The 18,395-nt window shown below is 34.9% G+C and overlaps 1 protein-coding gene across 1 annotated transcript in view; it reads left to right on the top strand.

The window, feature by feature from the left end:
* LOC150093582 (carboxypeptidase D-like) overlaps positions 1-18,395 on the top strand; it is a 506,393-nt gene that overhangs the window by 232,985 nt on the left and 255,013 nt on the right. The window contains exon 11 of the mRNA XM_090413049.1: positions 5,779-5,887. Coding sequence (XP_090269175.1) covers positions 5,779-5,887 — 109 coding nt within the window. The remainder of the gene's footprint in view (positions 1-5,778; positions 5,888-18,395) is intronic.

Below are 18,395 nucleotides of genomic sequence, written 5' to 3'. Positions count from 1 at the left end.
ATAATAATAATAATAATGATGATAATCTGCAATAAAAGGACCGACAATGAAAATAGTTAGGAATATTGACAACATGAGATACATCCTAAATAGGGAACCTATGCAGCTAAAATATTTAGTTGCAATTTTTAGTGAAGCTGATATTGTTAGTTGAATACATTGAGATGAAGTAAAAGAGAAACTTGCCAAAACACTAATCTAACATTGTAACAACACTGTGTTCAACCAATTTTGACTTATGAATCTGAGAATTGAGTTAGAAATAATAGTTAATCAGTGATTAGGAACCACAGATATGATATTTTTGATAAAACATAGGGAGAATTATAGTAAAATTGAAGATATATGAAGAAACTTGACATCATTAGCATTTAAGAATTTGTGAACACAAGTGAATTAAAGGAATTGGAGGAAAATTAAAGGAATAGACAGACATCAGAATCATATTAAAAATGTATATTAGAAAGTCTTGATCATTAGCTTTCAAGAATGTGTGACCACAGTTAATCGAAGGGAAGGGAAAGGCTTAACAGAAGGTATTTGACCCCAGGAAAAAAAGATGCAGAGAAAGACAAAAATCTGAGTTCATTGATACAGTTAGAAACCTCATAAAAATCAGAATATCCACCCTGCTAGTATTTGAAATCTGACAGATAACTGATAAATTTGGAAGAAAATCATTCATATAAACTTAATTATATAATCATTCTTAACATTCTGTACACCTCTTGGAGATATATACCATAATATGATTGAGATTTTTGAATTATTAGTTTTAATGATAAAAATAGCTTATTATAACAATTTATATACATTACTGCACATAAAAACATTACTAAAATTTAAACTGTTCATGAGTTTTACAGTTTTTTCCCTTGATTAATGCCTGAATAAAAAACTAAAAAAGAGGTGATTAAGGGTCAAAGCTATATAACTGAGAGGAGACCTCCACATAGCCTTTATAGGAATGAGGAGAACCGACCAGGGCTTCTGACCTAATGTCCAGTCCTCACCTTCTCGTGGTGCACCCTGTTGGATATCTACCTGGATACTGAACGAACGAGGATTGGCTGGCAATTTGGGATTTAGCCAACCAAATTGTATTCTTATTGGCTTAAACCAAAATACAAAATCATGGTACAACATGACAAAATTTCATGCCGGCTGGGGCGTCGCCCAGTTAAACAAGACCCCTTTCGTTGTTTTCGCCAGGGAACCAGTGCGAACAGCGAAAAGTCAGCAACTGGAAGAAATCTGAAAGCACACCCCAACTCAACATCACCAGAGTTAAAGTTAAAGATCGGTACTATCAACATAAGAAGCCTGAATGGCAAAGAAATGGAGCCTGAGGAATTAGATAAGTACCAGATCGACATAATAGGGGGTGACTGAAACAAAAAAGACAAAAACTGGTGAGATCTTTCTGAGCAATAAATACAAAATGCTATATTCAGGCAATAACAATCAAGGAAAAGAAGGAGTAGCCATAGTATTCAACACTAAATACAAGGCTAATCTTCTTGAATGGCAGTCAGTCTCAAGTAGAGTGATGTGGGCAAATTCGAGAATGGGAAACTGGACAATGAGACTTATTTGTGCCTATGGTCCCACAGAAGGTTCTACTAAGGTAGAAGTGGAGGAATTTTTTAATGCTTTAGAGAAAGCAACTGACACAATGAAAAAGGAAAAGTTGGTCCTTGTTGGGGATCTAAATAGCAGAGTAGGAAATGATTGTCAGACATACAAAAATATTTTAGGAAAATTTGGAGAAAAGAGCAAAGCTAATAATAATAACGGCAAATACCTGTTGGATTTCTGCTCAGGACATGGACTGGTTATTACTAACAACATGTTCCAACATAAAAATGCACACAAATTCACATGGAGAGAAGAGGCAAGGAATAAGAAAAGTCTCATTGACTATGTTATTGTTGATAATGATATTTTCTCCCTCGTGCAGGACACCAGAGTGTACAGAGGATTTGAAACTGGAAGTGATCACTATTTAGTCTTCAGCAAGATAAAATTAAATTTCACATTGCAAAGAATAACATGTAAGAAAGTTTTAAAGCAAATAAAAGTTGAGCAGCTCTCAGATGTGAACTGTAGACTAAAATACACAAAGATTATTGAAGAAAAAATGAAAGAGTTTGAGAACAGGAACCTTGGAGATTCAGTGGCAAGCCCTGAAGACAACACTGATTGATTCTGCCAGAAAGGCATGTGGTGAGGTTGTCTGCAAGGATAGAAAAATCAGAACTCCATGGTGGACACAGGAAGTTAAAGTAGCAGTGAAGGAAAAGAAGAAAGCATATCAAAAGTTCCTGGCAAATAAGTCAGCTTTTACTCTTACAGAATACAGAGACAAATGCAAGAATTCTAAACACTGTGTAAAACTAGCTAAACAAAAGTCATGTGAGGACTTCGGCAAGAATATAGAAAATAAATATCAAGAAGGTGGCAAAATATTCTGGAGGTTGTTGAAGAAGCTTATGAATGGAGGAAAGAGTGCTGTAAAAGGAATTAGAGATGATAAAGGTAACATGAAAACAGGAAAAAAAGATATCCTAGAAGTAGGGAGTAATTACTTCGAAAAATTGCTAAATGAAACAAGCAGGTGATAGCACAGTGGTAAAAGACACTCAAGAGGCATATAGTCAGGAATACATATCCATACTTGAAGTAGAAAAAGGCATCAAAGGCTTGAAATGTGGAAAGGCAGCAGGAGTAGATGATATTCGACCAGAAATGCTGAAGTATGGTGGTATAAGAGTCTTACAGTGGCTGCACTGCATAGTTCAGAATGCTTAGACAGAGGGACAAATTCCCAATGATTGGAGTAGAGCTCTCATAGCACCCATATATAAAAAGGGAAATAAAACTGAATGTGAGAATTACAGAGGCATTTCATTACTGAGTGTTCCTGGTAAGATATATGCAAGTATACTTGAGAAACGGTTGAGAAGGATTGTGGAAGAGAAGCTTGGTGAAGAACAAGCTGGATTCAGGCCAAATAGAGGCTGTCAGAATCAGATTTTCACTTTATGATATATAGTTAAGAAAGGATGGAAATATAACAGAGATCTATATTTAAGTTTTGTCGATTTGGAAAAGGCATATGACAAGTTGCCAAGAGAGAAGCTATTCAATACGCTACGATTATATGGTGTCAATGGGGCATTATATCAAGCAATACTTAAGTCTTTATTTGAGTTGAAGGAAGTTTTTCTTTATTTGAAGGAAGTACAGAAAGATGGTTTAATGTTAATACTTCTAAATAAATCTGCTACATGTCTGCAAGATTCTCTGACTAAATTGAATAACTGTTGTTAATAGATATGGTATGAAGGTCAGCAATACAAGGACAATGAAAATGGGGCAGAATTATTGAAAATGTCAACTGCGTTGTGAACGGAGAACCTGTGGAACAAGTAAAACATTTCAGCTACTTAGCCACAATTTTTAGTGAAGATGGTAAATTAAATATGGAAATAGAGAACAGAATCAACAAAGCTGGTATGGTAGGAAGTTAATTGAATAAATTCATATGGAATAAGAGAGAAATTAGTCGGCACACTAAATTAGCTGTATACAAGACAGTGTTCAAACCAGTTTTAACTTATGGATCTGAGAGCTGGGTCAGAAGTAAATCACTTGACCAAAGACTAGAGACCGTAGATATGAGAGTCCTGAGAAAGATTAGAGGCGTGAACAGATGGCATCAATGGCAATATCATATTAAAAATGACAATATTAAGAAAGAACTTGAGATTGTCACCATTTAGGAATGCGTTGACACAGCTAATTTGAAGTGGTATGATAATTTAAATAGAATGGGCGAGGAAAGATTAGCAAAACCAGTGTTCTCTGCGAGGTTGACAGCAAAACGATCCAGAGGAAGACCAAGATATAAGTGAATTGATACTGTACAAAGTGCCTTAGATCTGTGCTTTCCAAACTTCAGGATGTCATGGCCCCCTTTGTTAAAATTAAAATATTTTATGGCCACCTCGAAAAAAAAATCGTAATATAGACATATATTATTATAATATTTATTGTATTTATATTCAATACCACACATACACAGTGAATATTGCAAAAATCAAATGCAAATATTACATTTTTAGCATATTACATAGACATTTGACATAGCACATTATCACATATTTTTATATAGATATATTGTTATTGTACATTTCCAGTACAATCACATGAAACGTAAAACGATTAGTAATAAAGAAACAATTAAAAACATAAAAGAAGTTTAATAACAATTTAATGTGATGGATGTGTTTCAATACTGCTACACCGATATCAGGTGAAATATTTGAAATTGCAATTCTTAGATTTCTGCTTTGAAATGAAACTTATATGAATAAGCCTATATTTACTAATATTCATTAAGCGCCAAAATATGCAGGAAGCAAAATTTGTGAGCCTGCACCAATGTGTGATTTTTTCCCATTAAAGTATAAAAAATAACAAAAAGAAAAAATAAAAATTAAATATATTTCTTTTAAGATAAAAAAAATCTACTTAGTCTTAAATCATTTTCAATTTGTTTTCATTATTTTGTGACCCCCCTCCAAGGGGGCTATGGCCCACAGTTTGGGAAGCGCTGCCTTAGATGATAGAAATTGGGCACGGAAATGGGGATGTGAGTTCATTGTTACAAAATGTGAGGTTTTAAAATTTGGAAAACAAAGATGGAATGCAGAATTTATGCTTGGTGAGAATATATTGTTGGAGGTAAAAGAAATAAGAGATCTGGTGTGATAGTGGATAAGGATCTAAAATTTAGGGGACACATCGTCAAAATTGTGAAGACAACACAAAGACTTCTGGGAATGATGCAGAGGACACTGACGTGTAGAAGTAGGGAGATTCTTGTTCCATTGTATAAGGCTTTGATTAGGCCACACATGGACTATTGTGCCCAGATTTGGTCACCGGGTTTTCAGAAGGATGAAGAGATGTTGGAAAGGGTCCAAAGGCGACTGACTAAGGTAGTTTCTGACCTCTGGAATGTTGAGTATGAGGAAAGATTGAGAAGATGTAATTTGCAGAGTCTGGTGGAGAGAAGGAAAAGGGGAGATATGATAGAGACCTACAAGTTGGTAATGGGTTGTTATAAGATCAATGGGGGGGAAATTCTACAGAGAATATTGGAAGATCAGGGGAGAACCAGAGGTCATCCCTGAAAACTGTATAAAGAGGGTGTGAGTAGGGGAGTGAGAGGCTGGTTTTTTTTTGTGCAGAGTTGTGAATGATTCTAATGCCTTACCTGAGAGTGTGGTGTCAGCAAGGAGTTTGAGTGTGTTTAAGACACGGTAATGAAATGTGTGTGTGTGATAAAAGGAACTCCCAAATGAGTCTTTGACTCCATGAGGTCTTGGAGTAATAATAATAATAATAAATATAAGATCTGATAATGTTGGAGTCTTGACAAGTGATAGACTGATTTGGAGGAAAATTGTAGATAGGAAGGTAGTAATGATGTAAATTTTTCATGTAGTACTATCATATTCTGTACACCCCTTGTGGGTACGTGGCAGGAATTTGATGATTATGATAAAAAAACTAAATTCATTAAAAGAGAACATTTATCCACTGCCATGTAGATAATTGTTTTGTTCATATTGCTATTAGCCATATATGTATAAATATTCTTTTTATTCTCTCTCTCTCTCTCAAATTATATGCATGAATCTCAATGATGAGATTTTGAGAATAATATTTGGTTTCATTTTCATAATTTTTGTTACTCCTTGCCTTTAGGTTAATGAAAGTATTCATAAACCTCAAGTAGCATTGATAGGTGGACTACATGGTGACCAGCCTGCTGGAAGAGAAATTCTCTTAAGATTTATGCGGCATTTGATAGCAGGTAATTTTAAAATTGAAAAATTGTTATACAGCATTTTAAAATTAAAATCAGTTCTAAAATAGTAAGTACTTTATACTTAATTATTTCTTAATATTATTAAAATATTAAATTATATCTCCCTCAAAAAAATATTAAAAAAAACTATAATAGTGTTTTATTTTCTGTATCTATTTCTCTTAGTATTAATGGATTTGTTGTTTTAAGAAACTTGCCAAGTGCATAAAGAAAAGTATTTTTGCATTTTTATTTGTTTTTACATGATTTAATCAGGAATCCTACCTACACACACACACCCTTCAGAGACCAAACATGGAACTTTTTCGAGTCATCTCAATTAGAAACTTTGTCTCATGTTGCTCAGTGTTGTTATTGCACACATGAAGCACGTGTCAGAAGAGACAGTGCAGTAGTGAGGGTTATAGAGAATCGGTTGAACAAAGTTGGATAATAGCAGTAGAACCCCCACTATAGGGCTAACATTGGATTAAGGAAGCCTGATCTTGTAGTAAAGAGAGGAGATGGGTTAGTCATGACTAACATACAAGTAGTGGGTGTTAGGTGACCCTCCATCATGAGAAGCCGCCTACTATGATGAAAACCAAGACTTTGGTATGGATACTTCAAGAAGAATTCCACATCATACCAATATTTACCTCTGCAACTGTATCCTTTAAAAGTGTATGGTATCAGCAGAGTTATATGGACTTACTAAGCTTTGGACTCTCTTGGGCTGATTTCATAATACTCTCTTCGCATGCCTTGCAGGGCATAATGGCGACATGGAGGCTGGAGAATGATATCTTGAATCCCAAGGTCTGTAGTTGGATAGTGCAAGATATGGTTGGGGACTTAGGTCTCTTTTGGTCTTACATGTGGGACCATAGTATGTAGCACTGTTTTCACTGCAAAGTTAGAAAAATAAAAATCTCCAGTAAGTGAAGCAATGGTCTTGCGCCAGAGACAATGAAATTTATCTTCTGCTTTAAAAGACATTCAAAAAATCCATGCCCATTGAGGATTCATACCCCTAGTCACATATTAAAGTATTACTAGGCATGAATTTTTTTCATGTGAAAGCCATGTGAAATAGGCTGCTTCAAGGCCAAAGGTATGTCTAAGTCAACGATTTAGCGTACTTTTTTCTTTTTCTTTTTTTTTTGGCCTGCCAGTTGGAGAATGAGTACATTCAAAACTCGGCCACCTGTGCCAGTTGTTTTATCTGTGATCCTGGTAAATACTTTACACTAGTATATATGCCTTTGTTATGAATTATAAATAGTACTGATAGTAAGAAATGATAGCATTGGTAAGTGAAGGAAAACAGATTCATATGCTATGCTATAATTTAACATCTACATCTATAACTTCAGTCTTAGATTAACATAGAATTTTTCCTTCAGATAATGAATTTAAAAAAATAAAATTCTTTTAAAAATTAATTCTTTAATAAAAAAATTAAAAAGATATCCAAGATAAATTGCATTAATAATACAACTGGCCAAGATTATTTCAAAAGAGTAAATAAATCCATCTAGATGGTATAAGTATAGCTTAGAGTAAATTCAAGCTTTATCAATGACAGCTTCTCTGATATTTTGATTAAATAATAAATAACCTTTCTAACACTTAGGTTATAAACATCAGAAATTAATAATAATAAAAAAGGGCTGCCAAAGTATACATTATGTAAAGGCAGAGTATTTTTCTTTGTGTCTGTATTGATGAATATTTTGCATGTGAAACTATAGTTTTTCATAATCACTTATGCTTTCTCTTGGAGAGGAAAAAAATAATAATAAAACTCTATTCTTCACAGCACAATGGAATATATTTGAATCGAAACAGAAATTTATGAGACCATCCTAAATATAGCCCAGTTCATGGGCTATATTTAGGATGGTCTCAGGATTGGCAAAACACACAGAATGTTCGTATCATGAGCAAGTTGCATTGCACTATTTCTACCTACATGGTATAGGAACTTTCATCCTCTTATATGGAAAAAAAAAAAACATAGTATTTCTTGGGCAGTAGATTGAGAGAATGTATATAACCGAGATGGTCTGACTTTCCAAGGTACATTTAATTCATTCAGTTAGCTTTGAATGTATCATCATGATTATGGGGACTTTCAACTAAAGTTCTAAACTCATAATGAACATGGAATTTATTGAGGAAAAATAATTGCTCTTTAACTTATTCATACACAAGCAGTTAGCTTTGGGAGGCATATGAAATTCAATTTTGATAATACCATAATTCCTTAAATAAGTATTCTGATTATTTCGGAGTTCTGACTAAATGCTTTCTCTATCCATTTAACTGTTTAGCTGCTTAACTTCCTTTATATACTTGTTAAAATAATATTTTAACAAGTATATAAAGTAATATAAAGTATATAAAATATTTTGTGTTAAGTATAATATAGAAGTCAATTCATCCACACCCTCATCTGTATCTACACACACACAGTATATATTCTTTAACTTATTGATTCACAAAAAAATAAAAAAAGTTAATTACTAATTTCATTTGCCCATTGGTAAATAACATCATCAGCTTAATGTTAATGTACAAAAATACAGTGATTGAGTCTGTCAGACATGATTTTAAGAACCTGTGGCATAGTAAATTAAATAATAAAGAAACACGTAAAAACCACAGTGATATCTTTAATTAGTAAAAGGACAAATATTTTGTAATAAAATTAATAGTACATCTTCAGTGTCTGTTACAGTAATAGGAATGGAATACAAGCAAAACGTTCGGTGGATCACCTATTAAAATACAATTGTTATCGCGTGCTAGGAAATAATAGAAAATAACAAATTTAATCTATTAAGATAAATGGTTTTTTACATAAGATAAAAGTCTCCCAGATCTTTGAGAGAGAAAGACAGTCATTTCTGTTTAAATTCGGTTGGTGTAAGATAGTTTCACAACTTTCTTTGAATAAGCGTTCATATTTGAATCTGCATCTATGGAGGAGAACAGCTTCATCCCACTGGACACTATGAGTAGAGTCAATACTGTGCTGCGCCAGACCAGACTTCAGAGATTTGTTATAATCAATATAATATTGATGTTCTTTTTTCCAAAGAACGGCCAGTTTGTCCAAAATAAGAGACATCGCATTTGCAAGGTATTTGGTAAATGCCAGCCAAAGATAGAGAAGATAGTTTATCCTTTGTAGAAGGTAATAAAGAAGAAATTTTGTTGATATGAATATATGTCGAAATCAATTGATACTTTTTCAGAATTCTGCCTATAGGTTCTGAGATTCCTGGAATGTACAGAATAGGAACTCTGCAGACTATTGAAGAAACTGTGGGTATTGGAATATAAGAGTCAAGTATCTGTTGGATTTGATTGGAGTTGTAATCAATTGATTCCATTAACTTTTTAATGATGGAAAGTTCTTGTTTGAAATAAGGAGAAACAAACTGTGGACTACAGAATTAATAAATTTAACTATGGTGGGTATTAAAGCCATGAGCTATGGTCTAAATGGAAATTATAACACAACAAATATAAATATGAAGTAAAATGTAAGCATCTCCCTGGCAAGTCAAGCAAAGTGTAACCTGTTTTCAGAAAAAGGGGCTGTAGTGCACCCAGTAAGCTTTCCTGCTGCTAAACAATATCTTCCTAGTTGAAGGAAATGCCAACTGGACCCACAAGATGATAGAGACCGTCTTTGTCTAGTGAAACACCATCACCTTGCTTACTGGAGGCGTGAAGTGGTTGAATGCTATGTTCTGCCTCCAGAGCAGGGAATTCCAGTTTCGGTCCCTATTTCCCCACTTCTTTATGCAGTGAGAGTGATAATTCAAGAGTATGCCAACTATAAAGATCTTAAACTCCTCCATTTTGAGGATTTTTATCAATTAAAATAGTAATACTGCAAGACAGCTTCCAAATAAAACACAGGCCACACTATATGGCATTTTTTGAAAATGATGTATGAAAGTCTTAAGAGCATAGTGCATCAGCGCTAATCTTATTAGTCCAATACAATGAGCAGTAACATGTGGGCAATATTATTACTAATAATCATTGTAGTAGTAGTAGTATGTGGGCAGTATTGCCAAGGACACGTTATGGCAAGACCCAGTCACTCCATGTATGGATGTCATGCCTAAGAGTCGAGTCTTATCTCCGCTCACTGCTTATTTCTGCTCTATCCTTCAATCAAATTCATAATGCATAATGAAACATGCAGCAAACAATGACCTTGTAATGCAATAAACCACTCTCAAAAACCAGTGCGACATGCATTGCTGAGTGGATAACATATCCTCTCTAACCAACAGGTTGCGGGTTCGAATCCCACCTTGAGCATGGATGTTTTGTAAAAGCTTACTCTAGATGAGCCTTATAGCTCCCTGCTTGATTATTTTGATTGTAAAAAAAAAAAAAAAAAAAAAAAAACAATTAAAAAAAAATCAAAACAATAAAAATACACATACACATATATATATATATCAGTGGTGTTGTGTGCCCTTGGCTGTGTGTGTGTGCTGTCATGTGGCTTATGCAACCCACACTACAAAATTTGCGTCAGTTTGACCATATGATTGCATTTTTATTTGATATATGAAAGTTTTAAGAGTGCATCAGTGCTTATCTTATTAGTCCAATATAATTAATTACAGGATAACTTCGAATACTTAAAATTATCAATTAATATAATTTTAAATATGGAAAACATAAAGGTCAAATGAACTTTAAAATGAATATTATATACCAAGTATATAATGCGTCACATGTGCCATTTATGTAAGAAGCATAAAGGGTTTACGTTCGTGGTGAGAGTAGATTATCATTGGGAAAAAAAACTGAGTGGATAACATATTGAGTAAGACCTAGATAATTTGAATTTTGATGTGATTTTTAAATGCAACCATATAATACACACAGAATTGGGAAAAAAAAGTAATTACTTGAGAAATTATTTTTCTTCATTGAACCAAAGAAAGGCTGAAATAACTCGTGTTACTTTTTATTTATACACAAGTTCCAACCTCCTTCAACTATAAACAATCATGCAATCCTCGAAAGTTCTGGCAGAAAACAGGACATTCAGTAGATCATCAACACTATTTCCCATTGTAAATGTGGACAAAAAGTTATAAATTATTTATAGAAAATTACTTGTATATATATCAGTGTCCTAAACACATCTGTTCACACTTCACGCTTGCAAAACAGATGAAACTCAGAAAACAAAAACAGCAACTCATGACAAATAACATTCAGTTGGCACAATAACCAATCACAACCACTGATTTCTGAGTGCAACCACTGATGTCTTAGCTCACACCCTGCCTCACCTTCTGGGTGGTTTAAAACTACTAGAATGCTAAGAATGTGATCTGTTGCACTATCTGTTCAAATGGCTCAAAGGTGTATATATTTGCAACCTCATGCCCAGGCTAATGTGAATATGATGCAATGCTTACATGCTGAAAAATGTCCTCTTCATGCAGTATTAGTATATTGTGTTTAATTTTAAGAATCATGCAAAGTCAGTAGACAATTAGGGGAGTCTTTAACAGCAATAAATGCAAAAATATAATATCGGTGATATTGCTTTTCCATCAGTGTGCACCACACACCTAGCACACCCAGAAATATATGCCACCCGATACACACACATGCACACAAAACAAGCCCCCTTTAAAAAAATCGCATTCACTTACTAATATCCATGACATAAAGGTCATACACCATCACTCACAAACATCTAAACCAGTTTTGATTTCCAAATTACACACTTTGTCATTCCTTTTGCCACAAGAGTTGTACTTGTACCTTTGTGAGATGCAACATTGCCACAGAACACCTAATTTAGAATCCCATGCTTTTGATTTCCTCAGGCTCAAGGTTTCTTTGCTCCATTCAGTAATATTCATTTACATATTTACTGTTCTCCAAATTCCAAAATCACTCTGATCCCTTCATCATCCTATCCATAAAGCTCTTTCTTTATCCAGCTATCTATATAGTGAAGTCATCTTTCTATGCAACCTTAATATCCACAATTGCCAACTGACTCTTTTTCCAACACCACTGACAAAGCTGAACAACACATGGAAGGGTTGTTCAAACTTTGTTTGTTTACACTTGGATAAAGAATTAACCAAGTATATAATTTCTTGGTTGTTATTACTATAAGCAATGACCTAACACAAATTGTGCAGCAACATACTTTAATTTTCGATACTCCTATATTTTTTTTTTAAACTAGTTCTTCTTTCAGATGCACCATAGAGGTTCCATCTCCTCCTGATAACTCTGATCACAATCTTGTGCAACTTTTCTCTCACAAAAAATGCCTTCCATCCATCCAACCAACCAACCACCCACATCCATCCTTGTGTCCTTTGGAACTACAAAAGTTCCAAGTAGGATTGTGGAAAGGAGGAGAAGTTCCAGAACTTCTCCTCCTTTCAACAATATAAATACTATTTTTCTGACCCAAACACCTAATCTGTTTTAATTGTGTCACAGAAATTATCTTTAAGATGAAGACCGTCATTCCTGTTACTCAAAATTCTTGTCCACTTTCCAAGCCTTGATTCAAAAGAAGGTGTACTAAAGCTTTCAAAGAAAAAAAGCTCAGTTTGCTGCAGGTGGCTTACAACACTTGCCCCAGCTTATGTTCAGCCTATACTGAAGCACAATAAATGCAGAACAGCCATCAGTAAATCAATTTTTCACGAAGGCCAGTAGCAACAAAAAAACTCGCCTCCTGTCCAAATGGAAGCAGTGCCTTCCTGGTTCCTTGAAAGGGCTAGAAGCACAGATGAGGTTCTAGCCTTGAAATCTGTGCTTCTACCTTGCTCTCATCCAGTGCAACCACTGTTGCTGCACCTAAAGATAAAGTTGACCTCCCGGCATTATTCTTTTCTTCCAACTCTTGCATAGATGCCCAAGGCAGAATGCATCATACTGTACCAGAAAACTGAGTGTCTACCTTATGCCTCTTTTTTTTGGGGGGGGGGGGACATTAAGAATACTAAACAACTTGAACACTAAAAGTCTTCTGGTCCCAAATGCATCTCACCATTTGCACTCAAATGTCATGCTCCAGAGCTTTTTCTCCTTCATAATCTCTGCAATCCTCTATACTTATGTAGCACTTATCCTACAACATGGAAGAAAGCATATATCCAACCTATTACCTATTTAACAAATAAATAAATAATAAAAATCTTCCATTCAACTCCCAGCCAGTTACCATGACCTCTGTCTTTCCCATAAATAATGGAAACAGTCATCAACAATTAACTTCACTACTTAGAGACCTACCAGTTAACCAGTGATCACAAGTATAGATTCTGTCACTCTAGATCCCCAGCTAACTTCTTAGCCCACATGATTTACCAGTGGACTCATGCTATGGAAAGGTTCAGAGAAACATGCTGTTGCTCTTGACATTTCCAGAGCTTATGATCATGTCTGGCATTGAAGCTTACTAAGCAAATTGCCATCCTTTAGTTTACCAACCAAATTTTCCTGGGAGCTGCAGATAACACTACAAGAGCTGGAGGAGTTGGCTTCATCATAAACAAAAAGCTAACTAAAAATATTATTTCTTGCACAATCCATTCTGAATGAATAGGAACACTAAAAATAGGAAAATCAGTTACAATAAAAATAATAGTAGTCTATGCGCCTACTTCAACAGCTGACAAAGAAGAAATAGAAAATAGAAAATAGAACATCTCCGAGAAACATTACAAAAAAAAAATAAAAAACATACACTATAGTGTATGGGGATTTCAATGCAAAGATTGGTACAGGATCTATTGAAGAAAAATGCATTGGCCCGTGGGGGGGGGGGGGAGAGAAATGAACGAGGTGAACTCTTGGCAGAATTTGTTGAAGCAGAAAGGCTTTACATTATGAATAGATTCTTTAAAAAGAGAACTGGAAAAAGATGGACTTGGCAATCTCCAAATGAAGTGACAAGAAATGAAATTGATTACATTCTAACAAATTGCTAAAGAATAATAAAAAATGTTGAAGTCATTGGAAAAACCTACTGTGATATTCATTCAGACCACCACCCAATAAGAGCCGCCCTCAAAATACATAAAAAAAAAAAATGAACTCATACGATCACATTCCAACCATAAAAAACACTCAAACAGATAAATCCAGAAGAATTTAGAAAAAATGTAGAAGAAACTAACTGGAAATTAAAAAATGACATCGACGAAGATTTAACAAACTGTAATAATCATTTATTGAACTACAAAGAAAGAAAGAGCCTCCTAAGACCAGGGAATGCCTATCAGCAAGAATGATAGAAAACTATTGAAGAAAAGAAGAGTACTGAAAGATACAGGAAAAGACTGTTTAGAATATAAAATTATCTGTAAATAACTGAGGTAGAACATCAAAGACGACTATAATATATATAGAATGACAAAATTGGCAGAAGCAGCTAGGCTCTGTAGTAGCCTAAAAAAAAGTAGAAAAAGAAATAAGTCTAAAGCAACCACTACCATCAGCCTTCATAGACAATCATGGAAACAGACACACAAACAGAGGTGAATGGAAAAAATAATAAAATCATTTTATGAGAACCTCTACTCATCTAAACAGGTAGTCACAATGCCAGTACCAGATGAAAATTGGAAATACCATTTATCCTACCTGAAGAAGTAAAAATGGTTATCCACCATATGAAAAATGACCGATCACCAGGAATTGATGGTATAAAATCCAGTGAAATTGTATTCTTATTGGTTAAACCAAAATAAAAAATGATGGTACAACATGACAAAATTTCATGCCGGCTGGGGCGTCGCCCGGTTAAACAAGGCCCCCGTTGTTTTCGCCAGGGAACCAGGGCGAACAGCGAAAAGTCAGCTACTGGAACAAATCTGAAAACAAACCCCAACTCAACATCACCAGAGTTAAAGATCGGTACTATCAACGTAAGAAGCCTGAATGGCAAAGAAATGGAGCTAGCTGAGGAATTAGATAAGTACCAGATCGACATAATAGGGGTGACTGAAACAAAAAAGACCAAAACTGGTGAGATCTTTCTGAGCAATAAATACAAAATGTTATATTCAGGCAATAACAATCAAGGAAAAGAAGGAGTAGCCATAGTATTCAACACAAAATATGAGGCTAATCTTCTTGAATGGCAGTCAGTCTCAAGTAGAGTAATGTGGGCAAATATGAGAATGGGGAACTGGACAATGAGACTTATTTGTGCCTATGGTCCCACAGAAGGTTCTACTAAGGTAGAAGTGGAGGAATTTTTTGAGGCTTTAGAAAAAGCAACTGACACTATGAAAAAGGAAAAGTTGGTCCTTGTTGGGGATCTAAATAGTAGAGTAGGAAATGATTGTGAGACATACAAAAATATTTTGGGAAAATTTGGAGAAAAGAGCAAAGCTAATAATAATGGCAAATATCTGTTGGATTTCTGCTCAGGACATGGACTGGTTATTACTAACACCATGTTCCAACATAAAAATGTGCACAAATTCACATGGAGAGAAGAGGCTAGGAATAAGAAAAGTCTCATTGACTATGTTATTGTTGATAGTGATGTTTTCTCCCTGGTGCAGGACACCAGAGTGTACAGAGGATTTGAAATTGGAAGTGATCACTATTTAGTCTTGAGCAGGATAAAATTGAATTTCATATTGAAAAGAATAACATGTAAGAAAGTTTTAAAGCGAATAAAAGTTGAGCAGCTCTCAGATGTAAACTGTAGACTAAAATACAGAAATATTATTGAAAAGAAAATGAAAGAGTTTGAGAACAGGAATCAAACCTTGGAGATTCAGTGGCAAACTCTGAAGGAAACATTGATTGATTCTGCCAGAGAGGCATGTGGTGAGGTTGTGTGCAAAGATAAAAAAATCAGAACTCCTTGGTGGACACAGGAAGTTAAAGAGGCAGTGAAGGAAAAGAAGAAAGCATATCAAAAGTTCCTGGCAAATAAGTCAGCTTTTACTCTTACAGAATACAGAGACAAATATAAGAAAGCTAAACAGTGTGTAAAACTAGCTAAACAAAAGTCATGGGAGGACTTTGGCAAGAATATAGAAAATAAATATCAAGAAGGTGGCAAAATATTCTGGAGGTTGTTGAAGAAGCTTAGGAATGGAGGAAAGAGTGCTGTAAAAGGAATTAGAGATGATAAAGGTGAAATGAAAACAGGAGAAAAAGATATCCTTGAAGTATGGAGTAATTACTTTGAAAAACTGCTAAATGAAACAAGCAGTGATGACAGCACAGTGATAAAAAACACTGACCAGGCATGCAGTCAGGAATACATATCCATACTTGAAGTAGAAAAAGCCATCAAAGGCTTGAAATGTGGAAAGGCAGCAGGAGTAGATGATATTCGACCAGAAATGCTCAAGTATGGTGGTATAAGAGTCTTACAGTGGCTGCACTGCATAGTTCAGAAAGCCTGGACAGAGGGACGAATTCCCGATGATTGGAGTAGAGCTCTCATAGTACCCATATATAAAAAGGGAAATAAAACTGAATGTGAGAATTACAGAGGTATTTCCCTACTGAGTGTTCCTGGCAAGATCTATGCAAGTATACTTGAGAAACGGTTGAGAAGAATTGTGGAAGAAAAGCTTGGTGAAGAACAAGCTGGATTCAGGCCAAATAGAGGCTGTCAGGATCAGATCTTCACTTTACGACAAATAGTCGAGAAAGCATGGGAATATAACAAAGATCTGTATTTAAGTTTTGTCGATTTGGAAAAGGCATATGACAAGGTGCCAAGAGAGAAGCTATTCAATACGCTGCAGTTATATGGTGTCGATGGGGCATTATATCAAGCAATACTTAGTCTTTATTTGAGTTGTGAGTCAGCAGTTAGAATTGAAGGAAGTACAGGAAGATGGTTTAATGTTAAATCTGGTGTGAGACAAGGATGTACATTATCCCCTCTGTTATTCATTATCTATATGGATCACATTATGAAGGAATGTGGTATTAAACCTGATATCAAAATTGGAGATGTTAATGTCAGCTCTTTGCTTTATGCGGATGATGTTATACTTCTAAATAAATCCGCTACAAGTCTGCAAGATTCTCTGACTAAATTGAATAGCTGTTGTAATAGATATGGTATGAAGGTCAGCAATAAAAAGACAAAGACAATGAAAATAGGCAGAATCATTGAAAATGTCAACTGTGTTGTGAATGGAGAACCTGTGGAACAAGTAAAACATTTCAGCTACTTAGGCACAATTTTTACTGAAGATGGTAAACTAAATATAGAAATAGACAACAGAATCAGCAAAGCTGGTATCGTGGGAAGTCAATTGAATAAATTCATATGGAATAAGAAAGAAATTAGTCGGAACACTAAATTAGCTGTATACAAGACAGTGTTCAAACCAGTTTTAACTTATGGATCTGAGAGCTGGGTCAGAAGTAAAACACTTGACCAAAGACTAGAGACCGCAGATATGAGAGTCCTGAGAAAGATTAGAGGCGTGAACAGATGGCATCAATGGCAATATCATATTAAAAATGAGGATATTAGGAAAGAACTTGACATTGTCAGCATCCAGGAATGTGTTAGCAGAGCTAATCTCAGATGGTATGGTCACTTAAATAGAATGGGAGAGGAAAGATTAGCAAAACAAGTGTTCTCTGCCAGGTTGGCAGGAAAACGACCCAGAGGAAGACCAAGATATAGGTGGATTGATACAGTACAAAGTGCCTTAGACGATAGAAATATAAGATCTGATAATGTTGGAGTCTTGACAAGTAACAGACTGATTTGGAGGAAAATTGTAGATAGGAAGTTAGTAATGATGTAATTTTTTCATGTAGTACTGTTATATCCTGTACACCCCTTGAGGGTACATGGCATGAATTTGATGATGATGATGATGATGATGATGATGAAATCCAGTGAATTAAAAATGGGTGGACAGGTACTATTTAAAGCTCCAGCAGAAAGATTTACTCGATATATACAATTAAGGAAAGCACTTACTGAATGGAAAACCTCAAAGACCATAATTCTGCATAAAAAAGATAATAAGGAAGACATAAGTAAATACAGATTGTGTATTATCACACACACATAAAATATTCGCCAGAGTCATCCTAAACAGAATACAAACCTCCATCAATGAAAATGGCTGCAAAGAACAGGCCATTTTTCAAAAAAGGCTTTTTGACAATAGACCACATTCAAACTATTACTCAACTAACAGAAAGATGCAGAGAATACCAGATTCCACTTTCTTCTTTTTACAGATTTTAAAAACATTTGACACTGTTGAACATAATGCAGTATTCCAAGCTTTAATAGAACAAGGAGTAGAAATAGCATACACCCAGCTCATAAACGATATCTACAAAGAAGGCACAACAAATATCACTCTTTTCAATCACCCGATTAAAATTAACTTAAGTAGAGGAGTACGTCAGGGTGATGTCTTATAACCTAATCTCTTCACATCTACTCTGGACAGCATCATTCGAGGAAAACTGA

This window comes from Typopeltis vanoorti, chromosome 23 (assembly GCF_054136105.1).
Source record: "Typopeltis vanoorti isolate ZY-2024b chromosome 23, IOZ_Tvanoo_1.0, whole genome shotgun sequence".
Lineage (NCBI taxonomy): Eukaryota > Metazoa > Arthropoda > Arachnida > Uropygi > Thelyphonidae > Typopeltis > Typopeltis vanoorti.
The sequence above is the reverse complement of the archived record's forward strand: the minus strand, read 5'-3'. Positions and strand labels throughout refer to the sequence as shown.